At 41.3% G+C, this 25741-nt stretch overlaps 1 protein-coding gene across 1 annotated transcript; it reads right to left on the reverse strand.

Moving 5' to 3' along the window:
* Positions 1 to 21215: 21215 nt before the first annotated feature.
* LOC131536997 (chromosome alignment-maintaining phosphoprotein 1-like) lies at positions 21216 to 24274 on the reverse strand. Its single transcript, XM_058770204.1, has 3 exons — positions 24158 to 24274; positions 23154 to 23707; positions 21216 to 22288 (listed from the first exon to the last, which is right to left on the reverse strand). The coding sequence occupies exons 1-3, from the start codon at positions 24272 to 24274 to the stop codon at positions 21706 to 21708; spliced, it is 1254 nt and encodes a 417-aa protein (XP_058626187.1). The 3' UTR covers positions 21216 to 21705.
* Positions 24275 to 25741: the final 1467 nt, after the last annotated feature.

Below are 25741 nucleotides of genomic sequence, written 5' to 3' on the forward strand. Positions count from 1 at the left end.
ATACTGGGAAATGGGGCCCTGTCTTTATACTCACATTCCCCTTCAAGATTTGCACTTACACCTGTAGTTTAATGTGCTGGAGTACCTAAACAACAAAACAGAAGGTACAAGTTTTCTGGTGTAGCTTTTGCTATGGCGATGTTTCTTAACGGGAAAGCAGTGTTTTGAGAACTTGTCCTTTGTTGGATAGTTTGTTTCCATCCAATTCCATAATGATCTTCTGCAGAACCTCAAAAGTGTACTTGAGCTCCTGGGGGTAGCTCAGGTTTAGCGCGTAGACAAGCCCCAGCAACATCACCACAGCAAAAGCTACATTGCCCAACTCACTCATCACTTCCACCCCCTCCAGGACAATACCAACATCCACGGGGTCATCGCCAGGCTCTGCACCTTCTTGTCGAATGACAAAGATTCCAAATACTGTCTCCGCTATGGCCATTTGAGTGCTTTCATCGACATCCTGTGACAAAAAATAAAATGAACAAGGACAAAGATTTTTTTACTGATGTGCATTACATGCATATTTATAGCACACAATCTTTACAGTATTACTGTAAAACAGCTATCACTAACTTGATCCATATTCATAATATAATAATGCAAATGTAATCAAATAACCAATTGACATTAAAATTGTTTAGCTGAGTCGGTGAAATACTTCAACTAAGCCATACCAAGGGCCTGTCTGTTGTAATCATGAGTTCAGTGTTAGTTATTCCATTCGAATAAAGGTATATCGTCTTATTAAAGGAAAAAAAAAAGAAGTATGGGGTGTGTGTGTGTGTGTGTGTTATTGTCTGAGAGAAAGACAAGGAGAGAGGCTCCCAAACCGGCCCGGTTATTTCCAAAAAGACAAGTAATAAGTTACTTTACCGCAAACAGACATTTGATACACTGTTTTTGTTCATGTATAGAATAATTACATGATGAAAAAAAACAGGCCAAATAATTTTTATGTGGTAGTGAGTTTTTATTTAAAGGATAATTCTGGTATTTAGCACTTTGAGTCTCTTTTCTGGTTTATGGATGAACTTGAGTCTCTTTTCTGGTTTATGGATGAACTAGAGTAGTGGACACAGAAATGTTGACGATGGGTCCTGTCTCGACTTTTTGACTCGTTTAGATTCGCCTTTGACCGCTTCAGAGTGGCTGGCTACCGGCATTCACAAACATGTCCTTAAAACAACCCTTAACATTCGTTTTTAAAACTGTGCAACTCACTGAGTGGTTAGTGGTGTTATGTGTTTACTACACAAATACTGAAGCACATGTGAACTCGCGGTGATTTTCAGCCTCTGCATCTCACTACATGACGACATGAACACATGAACTTACAGGCTGTAAGAGTCACTTCATGAGAATATTACTGTTTCATTTGATAAAACTAGCATCATATCATACTATATACACACAGAAACTTCACGGCAACCTGTCAAAATAAAAGTGCGGTTTAACGTAACAGAAATATATTACTCTTGTATTATTTTTGTACAGTGTAATATACGTCTTTATATATTCCATTTACTGTCAAATTTAAATAAAACAATGAAATGATAAAAATAATGATTACAACCACATTAACCACTTAACAGTAGAAAAAATACAATTATTATTAAAATACAGTATTTAGAAGGCGGAAATAGTGTGTCGAAATAGTGTCATTCTCCTCTGGCCAGACAAAATCAGCAGTTTAAATCTAGGCTGCAGCAGAGTCAGATTGTGCAAAGGACTCATCTGGTTCCTGTGGTCTTGTCCCGATGATCGTCTAGGAGACAGGGTCTTCACTGGGGATCAGTCTCTGGGGCTCATCTAGTTGTCCTGGTCTCTGCTGACATTCAGGGCTGTAGAGGTCATCTCTAGGTGCTGATCCACCTTCTGATCTGGATATGGACTGGATCCGGGTGGCTGTAGTGACCATCTGATCTGGATACAGTCTGGATCTGGGTGGCTATGGTGACCTCGGAATAAGAAAGAAACAGATTAAAATTAGCGTAGATGCCATTCTTTTAACGATGTACAGTAGCAAGTACATCGGGTGTTTTGGGAAGTGTTCCCGGTTCCGGTTGACCTAACTAATGCAGCCTAACAATCCTTTAATAGATTTGAAAGATAGAAATACGATAGAGTATTATGTGTAAGCCAGGTTATAGAGATGGGTCTTTAATCTAGATTTAAACAGACAGAGTGTGTCTGCTTCCCAAACAGTGTTAGGTAGATTGTTCCAGAGTTTGGGCGCTAAATAGAAAAACGATCTCCCGCCCGCAGTTGATTTTGATATCTAGGTATTATCAAAAGGTCAGAGTTTTGAGATCGCAGCGGACGTGAAGGACTATAGTGTGATAAGAGCTCACTCAAATACTGAGGTGCCAAACCAAAGCCTTATAGGTAATTAGCAAGATCTTAAACTGTATACAATGTTTAATAGGGAGCCAGTGCAGTGTTGACAGAAACGGGCTAATGTGGTCATACTTCCTGGTTCTAGTAAGAAATCTAGCTGCTGCATTTTGGCTGCTACATCTGGAGTTTGTTTATTAAATTGCTAGTCATCCAGTTTTTGATATCGCGAAGAAATATAGAGCTGAGTATCATCAGCATAACAGTGAAAGCTAACACCATGTTTCCTATTGATATCTCCCAAGGGTAACATGTAAAGCGTGAAAAGTAAGGGGCCTAGTACTGAGTCTTGAGGTACTCCATACTGCACTTGTGATTGGTATGATACCTCTTCATTTACTACCATGAATTGTTGGCGGTCAGATAAGTACGATTTGAACCATGCCAGTGCACTTCCTCTAATGCCAACATAATTTTCTAGTCTATTTAAAAGAATGTTGTGGTCGATAGTGTCAAATGCGGCGCTAAGATCCAGTAGCACTAATAGAGAGATACAACCACGGTCAAATGATAAGAGCAGGTCATTGTAACTCTAATGAGAGCAGTCTCAGTACTATGATTTGGTCTAAAACCTGACTGGAAATCAGGTGCATTTCAATAAATTAGAATGTCGTGGAAAAGTTCATTTATTTCAGTAATTCAGCTCAAATTGTGAAACTCGTGTATTAAATAAATTCAATGCACACAGACTGAAGTAGTTTAAATCTTTGGTTCTTTTAATTGTGATGATTTTGCCACGCATTTAACAAAAACCCACCAATTCACTATCTCAACAAATTAGAATGCTTCATAAGACCATTAAAAAAAATCAGTTTTAGTGAATTGTTGGCCTTCTGGAAAGTATGTTCATTTACTGTATATGTACTCAATACTTGGTAGGTGCTCCTTTTGCTTTAATTACTGCCTCAATTCAGTGTGGCATGGAGGTGATCAGTTTGTGGCACTGCTAAGGTGGTATGGAAGCCCAGGTTTCTTTGACAGTGGCCTTCAGCTTATCTGCATTTTTTGGTCTCCTGTTTCTCATTTTCCTCTTGACAATACCCCATATATTCTCTATGGGGTTCAAGTCTGGTGAGTTTGCTGGCCAGTCAAGCAGACCAAGACCATGGTCATTTAACCAACTTTTGGTGCTTTTGGCAGTGTGGGCAGGTGCCATATCCTGCTGGAAAATGAAATCAACATCTTTAAAAAGCTGGTCAGCAGAAGGAAGCATGAAGTGCTCCAAAATTTCTTGGTAAACGGGTGCAGTGACTTTGGTTTTCAAAAAACACAATGGACCAACACCAGCAGATGACATTGCACCCCAAATCATCACAGACTGTGGAAACTTAACACTGGACTTCAAGCAACTTGGGCAATGAGCTTCTCCACCCTTCCTCTAGACTCTAGGTCCTTGGTTTCCAAATGAAATACAAAACTTGCTCTCATCTGAAAAGAGGACTTTGGGCAACAGTCCAGTTCTTCTTCTCCTTAGCCCAGGTAAGACGCCTCTGATGTTGTCTGTGGTTCAGGAGAGGACAACTGTAGCCAAATTCCTTGACACGTCTGTGTGTGGTGGCTCTTGATGCCTTGACCCCAGCCTCAGTCCATTCCTTTTGAAGTTCACCCAAATTCTTGAATCGATTTTGCTTGACAATCCTCATAAGGATGCGGTTCTCTCGGTTGGTTGTGCATCTTTTTCTTCCACACTTTTTCCTTCCACTCAACTTTCTGTTAACATGCTTGGATACAGCACTCTGTGAACAGCCAGCTTATTTGGCAATGAATGTTTGTGGCTTACCCTCCTTGTGAAGGGTGTCAATGATTGTCTTCTGGACAACTGTCAGATCAGCAGTTTTCCCCATAATTGTGTATCCTAGTGAACCAAACTGAGAGACCATTTTGAAGGCTCAGGAAACCTTTGCAGGTGTTTTGATTTGATTAGCTGATTGGCATGTCACTATATTCTAATTTGTTGAGTGTCACACCCCTGGACTGTTTTGTTTTGTTTTTGCTTCCCATGTGTTCCCTGTGACCCAGTTTTTCCCCTGTCTGATTGAGTTAATTTGATTCCAGGTGTGTCTCCTTAGTTCCTTGATTGTCCTGTCCTTATAAGCCCTAGTCTATTCAGTTTGTGTTTGTCGGGTCTACCAGCTACGTTCGTGTGTCTCTCCTTGCTCCCTGTGTGGATTTCCCCTGTGTGTAAGATCTGAATAAAGTCTACTCCGTTTATCCACGGCTCTGTGTTCCTTCCGGCAGCAACCGTGACAGAAGACCCGACCTAAAGAAAGTAACCATCGTGTTTTCCCCTCCGTTTTGTTTCCGTGTTTAACCCAGTGTTTTTTGTTTCTGTTGTGTTTCCCCATGGACCCCCTCCTTCGCCCGGAATATCTCCTCCTCCTGCTGGAGCAGTCATCCGAGGACGGCCCTCGAGCGAACTTAACCGCCTTTGTGGAGTGGACACTGGTGAGAAACCAATCTCTGTTCCCCGCCTGTTCCCAGGAGAATCTCGCCAGTGCCACTCTCGACCCAGTGCCCAGCCCACCATCTCCCCGCTGCGCGGAACGCATGCCTGGGCCCACCGCTGACGGAGAACTAGAGCCCGCCGCGACCGACGAGCCATCGCCACACGGAGCGACAGAGCTGAGGATTGCCGTGGAGCCATAGCTGCAAATGACGTCAGTCAAGGTGCGTGAGCCAGCAACAACGCCCGCCTTGGGAGAGATCGCCACGGACTGTGTGAGCGCGGAGAGGAGCTCCGCCCCCTGCACCGCGGCTGAGGGTGAGCTGAGTATGGCGCGTGGATTGTGCCACCGCGAGGGTCGGAAGGCTCCTGTGCCTGCTCCCCGTAAGCATCCTACAGAGCGCCCCCCGGTGTCTGTGCCACGATGGCGCTCCCAAGAGTCTGCACCTCCAGAGCGCCCTCCAGTGGTGGATCCTGGTCCTGAAGTCTGCCCTGGAAGTCTGGAGGCTTTCAAGTGCCCACCCTCCCGCCCACTCCTGCCTCCTCCACCACTGTCGTATGGCAGCCCCTCTGCTCGCCCTCAGCCCACCATCTGTGCGGTGCGAGCTCGGTGGGACTACCATCCTCCAGCGTTGCCGTGGTCGGAGTTTCCCTCGACTCCGCCTCCAGCCTCTGAAGCCCGGTCTCCGCCTCGGCCCGTTGACCCGTCGGCTCCACCATGGCTCCTAGCTCCCTCCTCTCCGCCGTGGCCCAATAGTCCACTAGCTCCTCCGGGCTCCCTCGTCCTTCCGGTTCCGCCTTGGTCTGGCGTCGACCATCCTGCACCTCGGGACTCCACTCCTCTGGCTTCGCCTCGTCCCTTCGTCCCTCTGGCTCCGTCAGGCTCCTTCATCCCCTCGGCTCCTCCTCTCTCCTCTGTCGCTCCGGCTCCACCGTGGCCTCCCGTATCCTCTGCGTTGGTCGCCGGCACCATCTGCTCCGCCTAGGACCCCCGGATCCTCCTGTATATCATTTTTCTCTAAGAAGAAACATAGTTGTGATGATACTACCTTTTCTAATATCTTTGACAGAAAAGGGAGATTCGAGATCGGTCTGTAATTAATTAATTATTTGGGGTCAAGTTGTGTTTTTTTAATGAGAGGCTTAATAACAGCTAGTTTTTTGGGACATATCCTAATGACAATGATGAGTTAATAATATTCAGAAGGGGATCTATTACTTCAGGAAGAGATGGAACAGGCTCTAACATACAGGTTGTTGGTTTAGATGATTTATAAGTTTATACAATTCTTCATTTCCAATAGAAAAGAATGAGTGGAATTGTTCCTCAGGGGATCTATAGCATACTATCTGATGCGATACTGCGACTTACTGCTGCATGGTTACAATTTTATCTCTAATAGTTTTGCTCTTGGAAGTAAAGTAGTTCATAAAGTCATTACTACTGTGCTGCTGGGTAATGTCTGCACATGCTGATGTTATATTTTTTTGTTAATTTAGCCACTGTATTGAATAAATACTTGGGGTTGTGTTTGTTTTCTTCTAAAACAGACATAAAGTAATCAGATCTAGCAGTTATTAAGGCTTTCCTGTAGGAGAGAGTATTTTCCCGCCAAGCAATACGAAACACCTCTAATTTTGTTTTTCTCCAGCTGCACCATTTTCCGGGCTGCTCTCTTTAGGGCGCGGGTGTGCTCATTATACCACGGTGTTGGACTCTTTTCCTTAATCTTCCTTAATCGTAAAGGAGCAACCGCATCTAAAGTGCTAGAAAAGAGAGAGTCCGTAGTTCCTGTTACATCATCAAGTTGTTCTGAGCTATTGGATATGCTGAGGAACTGAGATAAGTCAGGAAGATTATTTATAAAGCAGTCTTTTGTGGTAGAAGTGATGGTTCTACCATATTTGTAACAAGGAGTTGGCTTTACAGCTTTAGCTATATGGAATATACAGGAGACTAGATAATGATCTGAGATATCATCGCTCTGCTGCCAAATTTCAATGCCACTGACATCAATTCCATGCGACAGTATTAAATCTAGAGTATGATTTCGACAATGAGTAGGTCCTGACACGTGTTGTTTAACACCAATTGAGTTTAGAATGTCTATAAATGCTGATCCCAACAAATCTTTTTCATTATCAACATGGATATTAAAATCACCAACGATTAGGACTTTATCTGCAGTCAGTACTAACTCCGATAGAAGATCAGAAAAATCTTTAATAAAGTCTGTATGGTGCCCTGGTGGCTTATATACAGTAGCCAGTACAAACATCACAGGGGATTTATCATTAATACATGTTTCTTTGGATAACGTTACATGAAGCACCATTACTTCTAACGAATTATACTTGAAACCCGACCTCTGAGAGATACTGAAAATATTGCTATAAATTGTAGCAACCCCTCCCCCTTTACCTTTTGGACACGGTTCATGTTTGTAACAGTAATCTTGGGGTGTAGACTCGTTTAAAGTAATGTAATCATCTTGTTTTAGCCAGGTTTCTGTCAGACAAAGCACATCTAGTTTATGGTCAGTGAACATATCATTTACAAAAAGTGCTTTATCATTTGTTTATCTGTATTATATCTGTTTTTTTTATTTGTTGAACATCAATTAAATTGTTACACTTACTTTGGTTTGGACATTTTCTGTATTTTCTAGTTCAGGGAACAGACACAGTCTCTGTAGTGTGATATTAACTGACTTCTGTGGCGTGAGGCGGCTAGCTGACGATCGGTTTAGCCAGTCTGTCTGCTTCCTGACCTGGGCTCCAGTTAGTCAAATACGAACTCTAAGACTATGTGCCATATTTCTAGAGAGAAGAGTGGCACCACCCCAGGAGGGATGAACACCATCTCTTTTCAACAGGTCAGGTCTGCCCCAAAAACTCGTCCAATTGTCTATAAAGCCTATGTTATTTTGCGAGCACCACTTAGACATCCAGCCATTGAGTGACGACAGTCTGCTATGAATCTCATCACCCCGGTAAGCAGGGAGCGGACCAGAGCATATTACAGTGTCTGACATCATACTTGCAAGTTCACAAACCTCTTTAACATTATTTTTAGTGATCTCCGACTGGCAAAGTCGAACATCATTAGCACCGACGTGAATAACAATCTTACTGAATTTATGTTTAGCAGTAGTCAGCACTTTTAAATTTGCCAAGATGTCAGGCGCTCTGGCTCCTGGTAAACAATGGACTATGGTGGCTGGTGTCTCTATTTTCACGTTCCGTACAATAGAATCGCCAATAACTAGAGCACTTTCATCAGGTTTCTCAGTGGGTGCTTCACTGAGTGGGGAGAACCTGTTTGATGTTTTGATCGGAACGGAAGAGCGGGGTTTTGACCCGCGACTATGCCTAAATAGAAAAAACGATCTCCTGCCCGCAGTCGATTTTGATATTCTAGGTATTATCAAATGGCCAGAGTTTTGAGAACGCAGCGGATGTGAAGGACTATAATGCAGATACCATTTATCTCTAAGAAGGATAGCTGAGAGGATACTGCCTATTCTAGTATCTTTGACAGAAAAGGGAGATTTGAGATCAGTCTGTAATTAACTACTTCTCTGGGATCAAGTTGTGTGTTTTTTTTTTATGAGAGGCTTAATAACAGCCAATTTGAAGGTTTTGGGGACATATCCTAATGTCATTGACAAATTAATAATATGCAGAAGAGGATCTATGACTTCTGGAAGCACCATCTATAATCCTGCTTCCAAAAAAGTTAGGATGCTGTGTAAAATGTAAATAAAAACAGGATGCAATGATTTGCAAAAGCCATATTTTATTCACAACAGACCATAGGAAACATCAAATGTTTAAAGTGAGGAAATGTACTGTTTAAATGAAAAGAAAAAAAAAAAGGTAATTTTGAATTTGATGGCCACAACATGTCTCAAAAACTATGAGATGGGTGCAACAAAAGGCTGGAAAAGTAAGTGTTACTAAAAGGAAACAGCTGGAGGAACATTTAGCAAATGCTTTTGGTTAACTGGCAACAGATCAGTAACATGATTGGGTATAAAAAGAGTCTCAGAAGTGATGGGCACAGGTTCACCAATCTGTGAAAAAACTGCATCTACAAATTGTGGAATGATTTCAGAATAATGTTCTGGGTATAGTTTACTTACAAATTACAAAATCCATCTCAGATTACATGATGGAAACTGTAGTTAGAAGCGTAATCTAGGGTACTCATTTTAGGCAATGTATTCTGACTGCTTTTTAGATTAATTTTAGGTTACTTTTTTGGCAAACTTGTTTTAAACTTACCATTAAATGTAAAACAGAAAGAAATCTATTCCATGTTTGATATCAACATCATAAAACACATTAAACATTACATTAGTGAGATGATAAGAGTGAGTTGAGAGAGCTAATAATTAAATCATAAAAATGTAAAATAAAAATATTTGACATACTTGAACAATAAAAACATTCATATATTTTATTTGTTTACCTGCATGTCAATGTGACCATTAACCAACATCAGAGAACTGTAAACATTCGAATGTCTTATTGAATTATTGAAACATTAACTTCCTCAGAGATATTTCAAATAAATATTTTATTTTAAGGGGTTTGGCTGACAAAAACGTTTGTGAATCCCTGCATTATATGAAGAAACATTAATAAACATGAAAACAACAATGACATTAAATACACTCAAAAAATTATTTTTTCCAGACTTCCATACTCAACAATTACTGAAGGTCACTGGATATGATGACGACATAGTGATTCACAGCTATACATCAGTGTTTAGTAACTTGCACAATTATGTTTCATGGCCTAATTTCTTGAGAGGTTGTTATCCCTCAAATTCAGAAGCACGGTTTGCAAAGTTATTTACACGACAATATAGTCGAATGTAAATGGTGTGACACACAGTAGGACCTTTAGAAAGGAAAATTTAAAAGATAAAATATCTGATCAGCTACAGAACATAGTAGTTAATACAGTACTGGATGCCCGTGATCTTCGGCCCTCGGGCAACACTGCATTATAAACAGGCATGAATCTAATGCAAGCCCCTGCATGGGCTCAGAAATCACCGTCTGTGAACACAGTTTGTAGTGTCATCCACAAATGCAGGTTAAAGCTCCGTCATACAAAGAAGAATCCATATGTAAACATGATCCAAATGCCGTCATGTTCTCTGCGGCAAATAAACAGAGTTTTATTGCAGTGTTTCTGTATATGTTAGTGGAGATCAGGCCTGTCATCATGGATGTGATCTGTGCTCGGTCTGTGCAGGGTTAATGTGTGTGAGAACGAGTTGGATATCTGACATTTACGCAGATGAATAGATCGAAAGGCTGTGGAGGCTGTTATTCGTCCTCTGGAGAGCAGATTCATAATTACACCTATTCAGATCTGTGGACACAGGTTTTATCTCCACATGTAGAAATGATGCTTCAGATCCATGAGAGCACTGAGATGAAACACTGACCCAATGACAGGAGGATGATCACTTTCTAAAGATCATCCTGATGTTTTCATCGACTCTGAGCATGTATGATATGGCATACAAATACTTGCTCTATCTCTGAAACATGCAGTATGTATGAACATTTTCATATGGAATAAACAGACTATATTTCTCTAAATGTGAAGCAAACAACTAAAAAACTACAACACCCTATTTGACATCCTTTTTGAAGTACACCACCCTATGTAATATTTAAGCTAAATAAATAAAAAGTTTGTTCTAGGCATGGCTTAAGGAAATATATTTTGCAGGTTGAAAATATTTTTCATTTAAACCTATTGACAAAATTCATTACAAAATGTACTTTGAAAGACAAGAAAATATATTTACAATCTTAAAATATATTTAGATTTTTATTCTACATTATATTTTGAACAATTTTAAATAATTTTAAATAATATATTTACAGTAGATAAAAAAATGGCCAAAACATATGAGTAAATAAAAGTAACTAAAACTTATCAAAAAATATATGTAATATATTTTAAAACCACTATTAGCCATATCTCCAATAATTGTATATTTTGGCTTATTCAAAAATATATATGAAAATACATGTTTTGCTTACTGCATGTTATATTTTATTGTAAAAAACAGTTTGTAAAGCAGTAAATATTGTACAATAAACTATTTATGCAGTTAGAAGGTAAGCTGTAAGTTTGTTTTGCTCATCTGTTGGAGACAGAGCTGTGCTGTGATGATTGCAGGAGACATTCAGAGCATATCTGATCTCACAGATGCTCAGTAATTACAGCGGCTTGTTAAAACATTCAGTCTCTCCTGTCAGGTGTGATGCAACAGGAGTCATTGTGACCCGAGAAATTAAAGCTCAGCAGGCTGTTTGGAGCGGCGCTCGGTTTGTTTCAGGCTGTGGATCACACGAGGAACTCAAACAAACAGTCTGAGACTAACATCCATCACAATCAGCCTCCATCATCCTGTACCTGCACACCGATCCGCACACCGACACAGATCCGCCTGAATGTATGTGCAGAGGAGGAGCGCTTTGTGTGCGTGAAGGTCACTGCTGATTGAATAGAGTTCACTTATAATGCAGGAGGATAGAGCACTACAATCCAGAGAGAGAGACCGAGTTTATTGATCTTAAGGGGAGACACTGCAGGCAAAAACACTGTTTTTTCATGCACCTGTCAATTTTGAGATTTTGTGCTTTTTGGTTTTTCATAAAGTGTTTTTTCAGACTAGTAGAATGAAAACATCTAAAAGACACTGTTAAGTGTTTCTTTTATAGCACTTTATCTATTTGTGTCAATAGATTTCAATTACCATACATATTTTTAAAGGCCGTTTTCTCAAAATGAGTTTTTTCTCTTACACTGAGCCATAAATCTCCACTTCAGTAGCACTTACACACACCAAACTTTACATTTTTATTCCTGTCTATATCCTGAAGGTTTTTACAGAGGGATTTGTTCATATATAATTTGCTTGATTATATACAACATTTTAATCCCCCCAAAATGGTCAAAATATAGTGTTTTCTGTCTGTTCTAAGTATTTTCTGAATTATGGAGTGACAAAATGAGATACCCAAAACTCCCTCTGTAACTTTTGACTCTAATATGTCAAAAAAATTAAACAAGAATTTTGAAACTGACTTCATCCAGTGTTTAGATTTTTGTACTAGAAATGCAAATTAGTGCATATTTCATTAAATAATGCCTCATTTGCATATTTAAACCTAACATTTTAGAAAACTTGTAATACAAAAAATGCTTGCAATTATCAATGTAATCAATCAACTAGGTAAGAAAGGCAATAACTATTAGTAAAAATTTTACCCTATTCACCTGCAGTGTCTCGCCTTAAGTTGTTCTTTCATACCTAACGAGACTTTATTGGAGTTTTCATTTGGATTTAATTTCACTAAGTTTTCATGTAAGATGTTTCTGACACATATGACTTATACAATTAATTAGGGTATGTTTGAAATGCAGTATGCACATTTTAATGAAATAACTACAGTAGAGATATTTTTGTATTTTTGAGCTATTTTTTTTTTGTTAAAAACAAAAACTGTGTTTGTCCCATATGAAAAAAGTACTTCAAGAAGCAAGAATAAACATTTACAATGTTTTTTTAACATATTTTGGAAAATATAAGCATATTTATATTATAATCAACCCGATCTCATGAAAGTGCGTATAAATAGTATGCCAAATAAAAACAAAAACTTGTGGTATTGATACGCAAAAATGGACTTTGGCGTGTATATGCTACGCGATGGGTAGGATTAGGGTTGTGGGGTAGATGCGTTTCATTTGTATGCGAAAACTGTGTATTATATGCATGCCAAACACGTGCGTATCATATATACACCAAAGTCCATTTTTGCATATCAATACCATGAGTTTTCGTTTTTATTTGGTGTACTATTTATATGCATTTTCATGAGACCGGGCTCATTATAATATATAGAGACAATATATTTAAAGTAGATGGACAATATATAATATGCAAAATGTATTTTTTTTTAAGTAAAAAAAAGTAAATATTATGCAACAACAAACTATTTCTGAGATATTTCCAAGACAATAATTGGACTGCACTCATTGAATTACAGTAATATTTGAGTTCATATGGAGATCTATTTGGGATCTTATTTGAGACTTGTTAGATTGCCGGCATCACTTTTGAAACCCTAAATGAGTTGCAAGTTAGATTTCTTTCAACTTTCATTACAAGATATTTGCACATGTTTCCGTATGTTGCACAGATGCTAAGGACAGTAGCGGCTATAGATACCGCACGTTTCTGTGGCAATGCTCTGTTGGCATGGCAACAGAACCTCTGCATTGTGCCCGCATGGCACGCGTGCCCTTCGTGCGCCACTCAAGTGCCTGCTTTCTTTTCTTCTCATGTTTAAGAGTCCAAAAACCCTTTGTCGAGAAAAACTGTTTCATATTATGGAGACCAAAACAAACACTTCTTGTGCAGACAGAACGAGAGAGAAGCAGACATATACTTTTCTAGTGAGTGGACTAAAACTTTTACTGGACAAAGAACACATTGTGTGAAGAAACACATCAGCTAACAGAATTTTGTTATAAAAATGTGCTCCAAATATTCACTGTTGGCTCTGGAAACATAAAAAATGTCGAGTGTTCTTGACGTTAGAAGAACGTTTTTAAAAGGTATGATGTTCCTCAAATGTTCTTTCAACTTAATTTTGATTTAAAATTCGACATTCTAGGAACGTTGATTTGCAACATTCCAAAAACATAAAAATATCCGGTTTCCTTAATGTTAGTAGAATGTTATTTAAAGGTTAGTATGATGTTCCTGAAACATTCTTTCAATCATTCAAACACCTGCTGTGAACAAGCACTGAAAGAAAGAGAAATAAGAACACGAACTACAACTTTCTACAGCCACAGCCTTAGATGAACTGAAGTTGAGACACATCAGCTGAAAACGGCACAGACTAAAGGCCAAAGTAGACTTAATTTTTTACACGTCATGAGGGTCCATGTACAGTGTGAGTGACACAAATTTCGTCAACCAAATTAGAATACGCGTACTGTACGCACATCATCCGGTTTTTGTAACCGTACATACTTTTTATGCACAGGTTGCACAAAAGTATTGACTTGGTTTTGCACTAATCAGCTGTTCCACAAGGTGGCAGCACAGGCCCGGGTCGCTAAGTGTAGAAAACCAAATTAAAGCTCGGTTCAGACTACAGATTTTTTTGTCGGTTACGACAGTCACTGTGCCAGATTATACAATTTTGACTCCTAAAATCTTGTGAAAAAGAAACATGTCAGGCTACACGCTGCTACTCGATCATTCTTCACTTGCTGTCTTTAACAACATGCCTATTGTCATCGATAGCGTGGGACTAGACAGGTGGTGTCATGAGCGTAAACAAACAATGGCTAGAAAGCAGCATGTTCTGCCCTGTCTTGTCATCAGAAAGAAAAAAGAAAGAGAAAAAGAAAATCAAAAAGAAAGAAAACCTGACAGTGGACACAAATCTGGATTGCACGAAGAGGACTATCAAAGAGAACTGAGGTAAATTAGTTTTTATTTGATCTTTTTCACTCTGTCACGGTAATCCCTTAAGAAAACATCATAAATGCAGGAGTATTATTGCCATATAGCTCCACGAACATTTTCTCCATTGAATAATTCCACCTTGCAGTACTGATGCCGTTGTCTATCTTTCATTTCAGCTTGTTTGAAAACATGTACGAAGGCTCTTCTCTGCTCCTATTGGCCAGTGTCATAGCTGTGACGGAACTCGTCGTGGACGACGGAAAAAAATTAAACATGCTAGACTTTCTGTGGTGAAGCATCATAGACTTGCCATTGGTTGCTGTCCACTATAACATTACACGGGATGAAACAACTGAATCTTGTGGCCCGATGCCCATTGTCGTTTACGAATCCCCACGACACCCTGTGTCAAGCAGATCGTGCCAAAATCGGGCAACAATTGTGTAGTCTGAAAGGGGCTTAAAGGGGTCATATGATGCCTATTTTCCACAAGTTGATATGATTCTTTGAAAAGTCTATAACATACTTTGGTTAAATTTTCTCAATGGTAGTGTAAAACAACACCCTTTTTGGCCTGTCAAAAACAGCTCTTTTCAGAGCAAGCTGTATTGTAGCATGCTGCTTTAAATGCAAATGAGCTCTGCTAACTCCGCCCCTCTGAGAGATGGTAAACTTTAAAATTCATTAGTGAAATTTGCTAACTAGCACTTTATTAGGAAAGGCAATTGCAAAGATTCATAAAAAAAACAAAAAAAACAAACAAACTCACTTCTGCTGTAAGTGAAGCTGGATCACAAATGATTCGCATGAAGATAGATGCAGATCGGAGATCGGCTCAGATGTCAGGAGTAAATGATGACTGCTATGTTCATTATTACATCCAACTACAAAACACCTCAGTCGCTTAGGAGCCAATCTTGTCTACATCTGCTCCGGCGTCAAAACAATGGCAGACTGATGACAGCTCACTCAGGGCGGGTCTAAGGTAAGACGCTAGTGTCAATCAACAATCGTGGGAGGGGCCTTTGTCCGTGTGACGTCACACAGACAAGAAGCTGAGAAGAGCCTGATTTTTAGGGATTTACTAAAAACCACTGAGTGGATTTTTATCATTATGGGGTAGATGTGTACACACACTGCTAACACACATTTATGTTCAAACAAAAGTGAATTTAGCATCTGATGACCCCTTTAAGAGAACAACACAACAACATGGTTGGAATCAATTTCAGAATGATTTTTGTAGCTTACAAATGCTAAAAAAACAACATTGTCAGCCAATCAGAATCCATTCAGCTTTAAAGAGCCCGAGCATTTAAAGAGGCAAACAAACTGCAGCGTGTGCTTAAAATGAACATGAATATGGTGCATGAACGGGCCTTAAAACATCGATCTTGGGATTTAATAATTGACACTGGGTAATTAATATCAAGAACTCATACTGTCAACCGAGCCCTATAGTGTGTGTGCGTGCATGCATGTTTCATGACACTGACATGTTAAATGTCAGTAATATTCACACCTGTTTGCCAAATGAAATGTTCAGCCATGTCCTTTGTTCGCCTGATGTGAAGCTTATCAACCACTGGAAAAAAAAAATAAATAATAATAATAAATGATCCTATAACAAATGATTATGATTTTATTGTAACTGTCATTCTTGCAGAAACTGTGCATGGTCTATTTTGTTGACTCATGCAGATAATCCGTAAAACACCTGAATTAGATCAAGCTGAAGTCATGGTGATGTTACGCAGAAGCACAGCGGTGTGTGGAGAGACGAGAGATGGACAGGTGTTTGCTGGAGAAGATGGAGGACAGGAGGAGAGGGTCTGGCACGCAAGGCCAGACAGAGATCTAATCACACACAAATTGTGGAAGAAAGCAAAGAAGTGATGACAGCACACAGATGATGTGAAAAAACAGGTAGAGAGAGATGTATGAGAGCTGACTGCTGTGATTATTGTTTTCGAGGTTTCTCACGAAATCTGTTGAGAACATGTCTGGGTCTTTCATGCCAAAAAATAAATAAATAAAAAATAAATACATTAGCTTATATTTTAGGAACACTGATATTTATTTTCTTCACGCATCATTTTTTTTCCTTCTAATTTTTAAGCAATACACCGTATGACTGTATGTCTTATTATTTATTAATTTTAAAATATTTTAAAATTAAAATAATTATATAGGCCTATTTATTTTTTAATTAAAATTGTAATTTAAGCTATTAATATATATAATATACCTTAAATTAATTTAATACCTTTATACCTTAAGTTTAAATTTCAAAATAACTTACAAATAATTGAATGCATTAAATTTATTACATAAATAGAACGTAAATTAGATTGGATAACCTTTATCCTGTTAACCTTTTGTTTTGTTGAGACAGATAATGAGCTTAATTCATTATGATCATTTCCACAATTTTCTGTTTCTCACCAATCACACGAGGGTTTTGCTTGTTACTCCGTGTTTAATGACATTATCTGCAGCATCACGTTAATGGGCAACTTCCTCTAAAAACATCCCAGATTTAAAACCTGAACGCTGTGTTGCTCCACAAATGAGTTTGTTTGTGTAGAACAGGCCTGAAAAAAAGCCTCTGCCCTCTGTATGACTATTCATTGGTTTAATGTGAGATATTATGGTATAATCATCTGATGAAAACACCATTGTGCTCAACAGCTCTCAGCGAGGACACGAGTTTCAGTGTCGCGTGGAGCGCTGGAGATGGGAGATGTGCGGCCTTCAACATGAAAGAAACGATTCAACACATCTCAGACATTCAGTGAATTTCAATGCAATTCATTCTGCTGTTGGGTCATAAAGAACATAAAGGGGAAAAATATTAAGACAAGACCTGCCTTGCAAACTCACATCCTGTCTGATATCAAAAACTCGTGGGAGCTGTTGATCGGTCAAGGCTGTTGCTGGGAGATAAAGTCAAACTAGATAAAGTTAAGAGGAAATTCTGTTTACATTCATTGTGCATTACAAGCATGTTGAATATTATATTTTCACCCTAAAGATGACAGATAACACGCCTGGACTCGAGTCACTTTGTTTGCATTTTTAGAGATTGTTTTTCTTAAAAATGTCCTTCCTGGTTTGATGCTGGGATTGATTTGGGTTAACTAGTCTCTCAGTTTAGGTCTCTGCAATGTCTTACTTCGAACATTAGGTGGCACTGTTGTGTGCAAAAATTGCAAGCTGTAATTTTTAAATCGGTGTTTATTTATTAATTTTTTATCCTACAGGCTATTAAATTCATAATACTGAGCTCTGCAGTGACCTGTAATAACTCTATAATGCCATAGCCGTCCAGTGTTTAAAACCATAAAGACATGGTTTCTTCACAAGGACATGAATAATGAAACTGATTTTTAATATTAGGTATTTGTTCTTTAGTTTCTTTATACATACTGAAAATAGAATTTGTAATGTGGAAAAATAGCTTTTCACAGTTACAAAACTTACACAATAAACACAGTATACCAAAAGTAGGCCAATGTCTGCCCATGTCAATGATATCTGCTATGTGATTGTAAATTTATGGAGGAGGTCTGAAAAGAGTGCCGAGTTTGTCTGTAATCAGATGTGGTCTTAGTTTTGATTTCAATATAAATGAAGGGCATTTAGCATGACTTGACCAACCCAAATTATATAACACATAGCCTTCGGCGAACAAAGGGAGAGAAAAAATGTTCACAATCATACATGTGATCAGCTTCGCACTGCCATCGAAATACTATCGTGCAACTTGTGTCATATATTTTAATGTTCTGAAGGCATAAGATGGACTTTGGCTGAAGTAGCCTATTTAGTGAAAATTCTACTCTATACTTTTTTTTTTTCTTCTTCGTAGAATCAGCAGATAACTGTGCTATGTAAAGGTATAGTGTACGTAGTAAAAGCATCCTTAGACAGAAACCCCCTGTGTGTGTCAAGTTTTCCTGTTCAGCCGGGACAGGCGGGTGTTTGTTAGAAGGGTGTGTGCCCTTTGTTTGAAAGTAAGAAAGTGACTCCCACACCACTTTGATTTTGCTCAAAATATAGACATAGCCTACACTGGGAGCTTCATGAGTGCTGTTATATGAGCGAAATTAGAATTGATTAGACAACAGGCTTTAAAATAGGCTATATATATATATATATATATATATAGTCCTAAATCATCATTTTCTTGTCAATATAAAGCTTATGAAGAATTTCTTTTTGTTGTTTGTTAACCGCACTCTTCTTGTAAATCAGGGCTATTCCTGTCAAGCAGAGCACTGTATATTTTCAGTTTCACTTTTCACTGTGAAAGTCTCATTTCACTTTAGCAGACAGTCAACAGCATCAAAGGTTATTGATCATGATGAATAACCAGTTTACTGAGTAGGGATGGTTAATTTGAGTTGCTTATTTGGTTTATAAGATACGTGGTATGATCTGGTGTAGCTCATATACAAGTGTGCCACACTGTAAAAAGTGATAAGTTGACTTGACTTAAAAAAATTGAGGAAACCCGTTGCCTTAACATTTTTAAGTAAATGATAATTAAAAAAATAAGTTAATTGAATTGTCAAGTTCACTTAACTTTTTTTTATTTTTTTATTTTTATTATGTACATTTTTTTTTTAAGTTAAGTCAACTTTCACTTTTTACAGAGTAGCAAACTTAATTAACAATTATATAGCTGAAAGCAGCGATTACCAGGGATCATGTGCTTTAAGGCATTTAAGCACATATAAAAAAATATATATAATTTTATTTAGTAAGCCTGTAACCACCCAAATCAATGACTTAAAAAAACAAAAAAAATAAAAACATGTTTGGCAAATCCAGGTTATTTAGAATACAAATATGATGTTTTTGAAAGCTTATGACTGTTATAGAGCTAGATTTAGTCCGATCTTCCTAAAATGTTTAAAATCACCTGCATATTTCAAGTTCATAAATGACATCAGACAGTTTTTCCCACATACGCACACTATTCGTATCATACGATATAACTCATCATTCTGGACAACTTTGCTTCTAGAACCACTGCTGTCAATCAAATTGTTTGCTAAAATGATCGAGAAGATAAACAACCTACTTTTGTGAACTAGTCCTAGGTTTTTCACTCAATCTGAAAAAACAAACAAACACTGCAGTACATTCTCTGGACTCTCTAGGCCAATAATTATCAAAAAAATGTTGAAATGTACCCTTTGGGAAGCTATAACGGGGGTCCTGTCCAAGTTTACCCAAAATCTTATAAAGCCTAAAGGAAAACTCAAAACTTCAAAAAACCTGCTGAGCACATGTGACAGGTGATTCTAAACAAGCATGCAAAGTTTTAAAGGGATCGGACCACAGCTGGCACTATAACATTCATAAATGTAAAAAAAAATAAACATCATATTTCTGTGGTAAATTACCTAGATTTGCCAAAAATGCTTCTTAAATAGTTGATTTACGTGGGTGCAGCCTTGCTAAAAAAAATTGCAATGTATTTTTCCTTACATGCTTAAATGCCTTAAGTGCTTGAACCTCGGTAATCGCTGCTTGCAGCTATATTTCTAAACGATGTTGTAGCCCTGGACTTCTCTATTTCACCTCTACAAATATCGTGACAGAAGCCTGGAAAAACAGGATTTGGGCGATACTCACACTGACACAGACAATGGCAAAAGGAAATAACAAAACAAGAATAAACTCAAGAACTGGGAAATGCGTTCACAGGGGAACAATATCAGAGTTATCGACATTAAAGAACGCTTGGAGCTTCTCCAAACAGCAAGATGTTAACAAGACAATGGATAGGACTACTTCTCAATTAGAAAGCTGCATATTGGAGAATTAGTCCTTCACAGTCCAAAATGTTAGGTTTTGTAGGCCTATAGTTAATGTATATAATATGCTATTGTATAGTAATATAATGTAATTACTGACATTTCTATTACAGAAAGAATTTTCTAACCACAGTTTGCTAAGGGAGAAAGCTTGAGAAGATTTTAGCGGAAATACATATAGTAAGCACGCACGAGTCCGCCAACATTTTAACGTGAATTGGATTTTATGCAAATAAGGGTGAGCAGGAGATCGTTGGCATCCACTTGAAGCACCCTTCAAAATATACAGAACGAAGGACGCGAAACAAAGGCTAAGAAAAAAACAATTAAAATTAAAATTGTAATTAAAAAAACTTAGAGGTGTTTCAGTAGATCATATAGATGTAAATTGATTTAGTTCCAAAATCCTTTAGCAGATCCCTTGAAATGACACACATATGAGCTTTATTGAGAAATACACATGCATGCTGGCATCTATTACTCAGTGTTTGCTCTCCTCCTTTTAGTGGGAGGAGTTTATGCAGATGAGGACAATCAAAGAAATTATAACCTTGATGACAATGACACTGATTATACATTGTGTCACATTTAACAGCATAATCACCTTACTGGGGATTTTATCTTATCTCCTGACCCCGGATTACTGCTTTATCAGGTAATAATTAATACGCACTGATGCAACTAAAACTAGTTTCAGTTTAGCCTGTTTTCACTGTTTCAGGAGTGTTTTATTAGGCTGCAGACAGGGCTGGACTGGGACAAAAAACCAGCCCTGGCATGTTTTGGACCTGGTGGCCCACCACCATATATTATATACACTACCATTCAAAAGTTTTTGAACAGCAAGATTTTTCATTATTTATTTTTTTTAAATAATTATTTTCTGCTCACCAAGTCTGCATTTATTTGATCCAAAATACAGCAAAAACAGTAATATTGTGAAATATTTTTACTATTTAAAATAACAGTTTTCTATTTGAATATATTTTCAAATGTAATTTATTCCTGTGACCTGTTACTGGGCTGACGAGACGAGAGGCGTGCGGATCCATTTGCAGACTTTATTAATAAGCAGAGACGTGGTCGTACAGGCAGGGTCAAACAATAGCAAACAGGTATAACATGGACGAGACGAAGAGTGAACTAAGACAAGCGTGGGTCGATGATTGGCGAACAGTATCCAAGGGGGCGAGACAGGAGAGGTAGTCAAAACATCAGCGATAGTCCAGGCAGGGGAAAACACAATCCAACAAAGGCGAGGCGAGGCAAAACTAGGGAAACAAACGGGGCTCCGTAGAGCAGCGATAATGCGTACAATACTCGGCAACGAGGGAGAGAATGTCCAGGGTTGAAATAGTGTGTGTGATTAGTGATGCTGTGTGATCAGGTGTGCGTGTGATTAGTGCAATGAGTGATTGGTGACAGCTGTGTGCGTGTGATTGGTGAGATGGCTGATGGGAAATGCAGTCCATGTGATGTGTGGTGTGAAAGTCCATGTGGTGAGCGGGTGACCTCTAGTGGTGAATGAACGGGAGTGCAGACCAGATTCGTGACAGAGCCCCCCCCCAAAGAGCGGCTTCCAGACGCTCCACACAGTCTATAATCAGGAGGGAGGTGGAGCGGAGGCGGAACAGGGGGAGGGATGGAGGGCCAGGTCCTTGTGGCAGCGGAGTGATCTGGGACCGAGGTAGAGCCGGCAGAGCAGGAAGCCAGGGCAGAGAGGACGGGACTGGAGCCCACCAGGGCGGAGCAGGCGGGACTGGGGCCCACCAGGGCGGAGCCGACAGAACACGAGCCCACCAGGGCGGAGCCGACGGAGGTTGAGCCCACCAGGGCGGAGCCGACGGAGGTTGAGCCCACCAGGGCGGACCAGACGGAGGTTGAGCCCACCAGGGCGGACCAGACGGAGGTTGAGCCCACCAGGGCGGCGCAGAAGACCACCAGAGCCAGATAGTGGACCACCACAGCGGAGCGGGTGGAACAGGTGGAGCAGAAGACCACCAGAGCGGAGCAGACGGACCCGAAGACCACCACAGTGGCGCAGATAGAGCAGGAGCCCACCACGACGGATCAGGAACCCACAGCAGAGCCTGGGACCTAGGGAGGAAGGAGACACAGGGAGAAGACAGAACATGCACAGACACAAGGACTGGGGTAGGGAACACAGGAAGTTCATAGTTCGTTCTTATAGCAGTGACAGAACAGAACGAGAGTTCATTGACGGCCTCCATAGCCGTGACAGAACAGAACGAGAGTTCATTGACGGCCTCCATAGCCATGACAGGACAGAACGAGAGTTCATTGACGGCCTCCATAGCCGTGACAGGACAGAACGAGAGTTCATTGGACGGCCTCCATAGCCGTGACAGGACAGAACGAGAGTTCATTGGCGGCCTCCATAGCCGTGACAGGACAGAACGAGAGTTTATTGACAGCTACTGCTGACACCTCTGGAGGTTCTGCAGCAGCTGCCGCCACCTCTGGAGGTTCTACAGCAGTAACCTCAGGACACAGGGAGAATTTAGTAACGGTCTCTTCGACCGCCACATAACAGGTTGAGAGTACATTACTGGGCGCCACCACCATACAAGGGGCCGAAGTGAGCACCGCCGCGTCGGGAGGTTCTGCAGCATGTACCGCCACCTCTGGAGAAACTGCAGCGGGCACCATCACTTCCGGGAACACAGCAGTGAGCGCCACTACCTCAGGAGGTTCTGCAGCGTCAGCCGCCACCTCTAGAGACATCATAGTGGATGCCGCCACCTCTGGGAGTTCTGTGGTGGTGTATGCAGCCCAAACACACCAAAATGCGATCCTCATCAGGGGAAGTGTTTCAGACAGGGGAATCAGTTCAGGAACAGGAGGGTTATAGTGAGTGAGTTTGGGGATACCAGCTGTGCGTGCAGACACCAGCGGTGAATCCCTCACACTGGATATCAGACTGGGATAATGAAAGACTGACCTTGATGATCTGAGTGTGTCAGCCCGGATGTGACCCGACTCTGGAAGGTCAGCGGAGACGTGACGCTGTGACTCTGGAAGGTCAGCGGAGACGTGACGCTGTGACTCTGGAAGGTCAGCGGAGACGTGACGCTGTGACTCTGGAAGGTCAGCGGAGACGTGACGCTGTGACTCTGGAAGGTCAGCGGAGACGTGACGCTGTGACTCTGGAAGGTCAGCGGAGACGTGACGCTGTGACTCTGGACGAGCAGCTGTGTCATGCTGCTGTGACTCTGGACGAGCAGCTGTGACGTGACTTGACTTTAGGAGATCAGCTGAGACATGAAATGACTCTGGACGAGCAGCTGTGATGTGACTTGACTTTAGGAGATTAGCTGAGACGTGAAGTGACTCTGGACGAGCAGTTGTGTCGTGCTGCTGTGACTCTGGACGAGCAGTTGCGTCGTGCTGCTGTGACTCTGGACGAGCAGTTGCGTCGTGCTGCTGTGACTCTGGACGAGCAGTTGCGTCGTGCTGCTGTGACTCTGGACGAGCAGTTGCGTCGTGCTGCTGTGACTCTGGACGAGCAGCTGTGTCATGCTGCTGTGACTCTGGACGAGCAGCTGTGATGTGACTTGACTTTAGGAGATCAGCTGAGACGTGACTCAGTTGATGACGACCCACTGTGATTGGACTGGGCTCTTTAACAGCAACTGTGACTTGACTTCGCTCATAAAGATCAGCTCTGACTTGGCTTGATTCGTGACGATCAACGGTGACTTGACTTAGCTTGTGAAGATCAGCTGTGGCTTGTCTTGACTCGTGAAGATCAGCTTTGACTTGGCTTGATTCGTGACGATCAACGGTGACTTGACTTAGCTTGTGAAGATCAGCTGTGGCTTGTCTTGACTCGTGAAGATCAGCTTTGACTTGGCTTGACTCGTGGAGATCGATGGTGACTTGACTGGGCTCTTTAACATCAACTAGCACATGACGGGGTGTTGTTGTGGCCGCCATTTTGTGAACGGGCTTCGCTGTCGCTGCCACTTGGTGTGTCTGCTCCAGTGTGGCTGCTATCCAACGAGAGAGTGCGGTGTTGCATTCCTCCTCGACACCCACAGTAAACGCTGAACCAACAGTCATTAACGCGTAATCCATAAAGTCACATAGAGATGAACGGGGAGCTTCAAGGGCTAGTCGTGATTTGAGTGGCTGGTTAATACCTTCGCAGAAAAAGTCTATTAACACATAATCCGGTAATTCGGAGCCATTAGCCAAAGCCAAATATTCTGTAATGTAATCCTCGAGTGATCGTGTACCCTGCTTGAGGGCTAGCAACAAGATTGCCGCGTCCATACCTGGCAAATGTCCTCTTGAAAAGCCGCTGGATCCTTTTGTGGCCGAGTATTCTGTTACTGGGCTGACGAGACGAGAGGCGTGCGGATCCATTTGCAGACTTTATTAATAAGCAGAGACGTGGTCGTACAGGCAGGGTCAAACAATAGCAAACAGGTATAACATGGACGAGACGAAGAGTGAACTAAGACAAGCGTGGGTCGATGATTGGCGAACAGTATCCAAGGGGGCGAGACAGGAGAGGTAGTCAAAACGTCAGCGACAGTCCAGGCAGGGGAAAACACAATCCAACAAAGGCAAGGCGAGGCAAAACTAGGGAAACTAACGGGGCTCCGTAGAGCAGCGATAATGCATACAATACTCGGCAACGAGGGAGAGAATGTCCAGGGTTGAAATAGTGTGTGTGATTAGTGATGCTGTGTGATCAGGTGTGCGTGTGATTAGTGCAATGAGTGATTGGTGACAGCTGTGTGCGTGTGATTGGTGAGATGGCTGATGGGAAATGCAGTCCATGTGATGTGTGGTGTGAAAGTCCATGTGGTGAGCGGGTGACCTCTAGTGGTGAATGAACGGGAGTGCAGACCAGATTCGTGACAGAGCCCCCAAAGAGCGGCCCAGACGCCCACACAGTCTATAATCAGGAGGGAGGTGGAGCGGAGGCGGAACAGGGGGAGGGATGGAGGGCCAGGTCCTTGTGGCAGCGGAGTGATCTGGGACCGAGGTAGAGCCGGCAGAGCAGGAAGCCAGGGCAGAGAGGACGGGACTGGAGCCCACCAGGGCGGAGCAGGCGGGACTGGGGCCCACCAGGGTGGAGCCGACAGAACACGAGCCCACCAGGGCGGAGCCAACGGAGGTTGAGCCCACCAGGGCGGAGCCGATGGAGGTTGAGCCCACCAGGGCGGAGCCGACGGAGGTTGAGCCCACCAGGGCGGACCAGACGGAGGTTGAGCCCACCAGGGCGGCGCAGAAGACCACCAGAGCCAGATAGTGGACCACCACAGCGGAGCGGGTGGAACAGGTGGAGCAGAAGACCACCAGAGCGGAGCAGACGGACCCGAAGACCACCACAGTGGCGCAGATAGAGCAGGAGCCCACCACGACGGATCAGGAACCCACAGCAGAGCCTGGGACCTAGGGAGGAAGGAGACACAGGGAGAAGACAGAACATGCACAGACACAAGGACTGGGGTAGGGAACACAGGAAGTTCATAGTTCGTTCTTATAGCAGTGACAGAACAGAACGAGAGTTCATTG

Source organism: Onychostoma macrolepis, chromosome 01 (genome assembly GCF_012432095.1).
Source record: "Onychostoma macrolepis isolate SWU-2019 chromosome 01, ASM1243209v1, whole genome shotgun sequence".
NCBI lineage: Eukaryota > Metazoa > Chordata > Actinopteri > Cypriniformes > Cyprinidae > Onychostoma > Onychostoma macrolepis.

Excerpts from the sequence above, each read along its gene's own strand:
- LOC131536997 (XM_058770204.1), bottom strand. The coding sequence starts at position 24,274 with ATGACTGTTGGTTCAGCGTTTACTGTGGGTGTCGAGGAGGAATGCAAC. Across the intron at positions 23,708-24,157 it reads TGGCAGCGACAGCGAAGCCC|TCACAGCAGCACGACGCAAC; the intron begins GTTCACAAAATG and ends GCTCGTCCAGAG. Across the intron at positions 22,289-23,153 it reads GACACACTCAGATCATCAAG|GTCCCAGGCTCTGCTGTGGG; the intron begins GTCAGTCTTTCA and ends CTTCCTCCCTAG.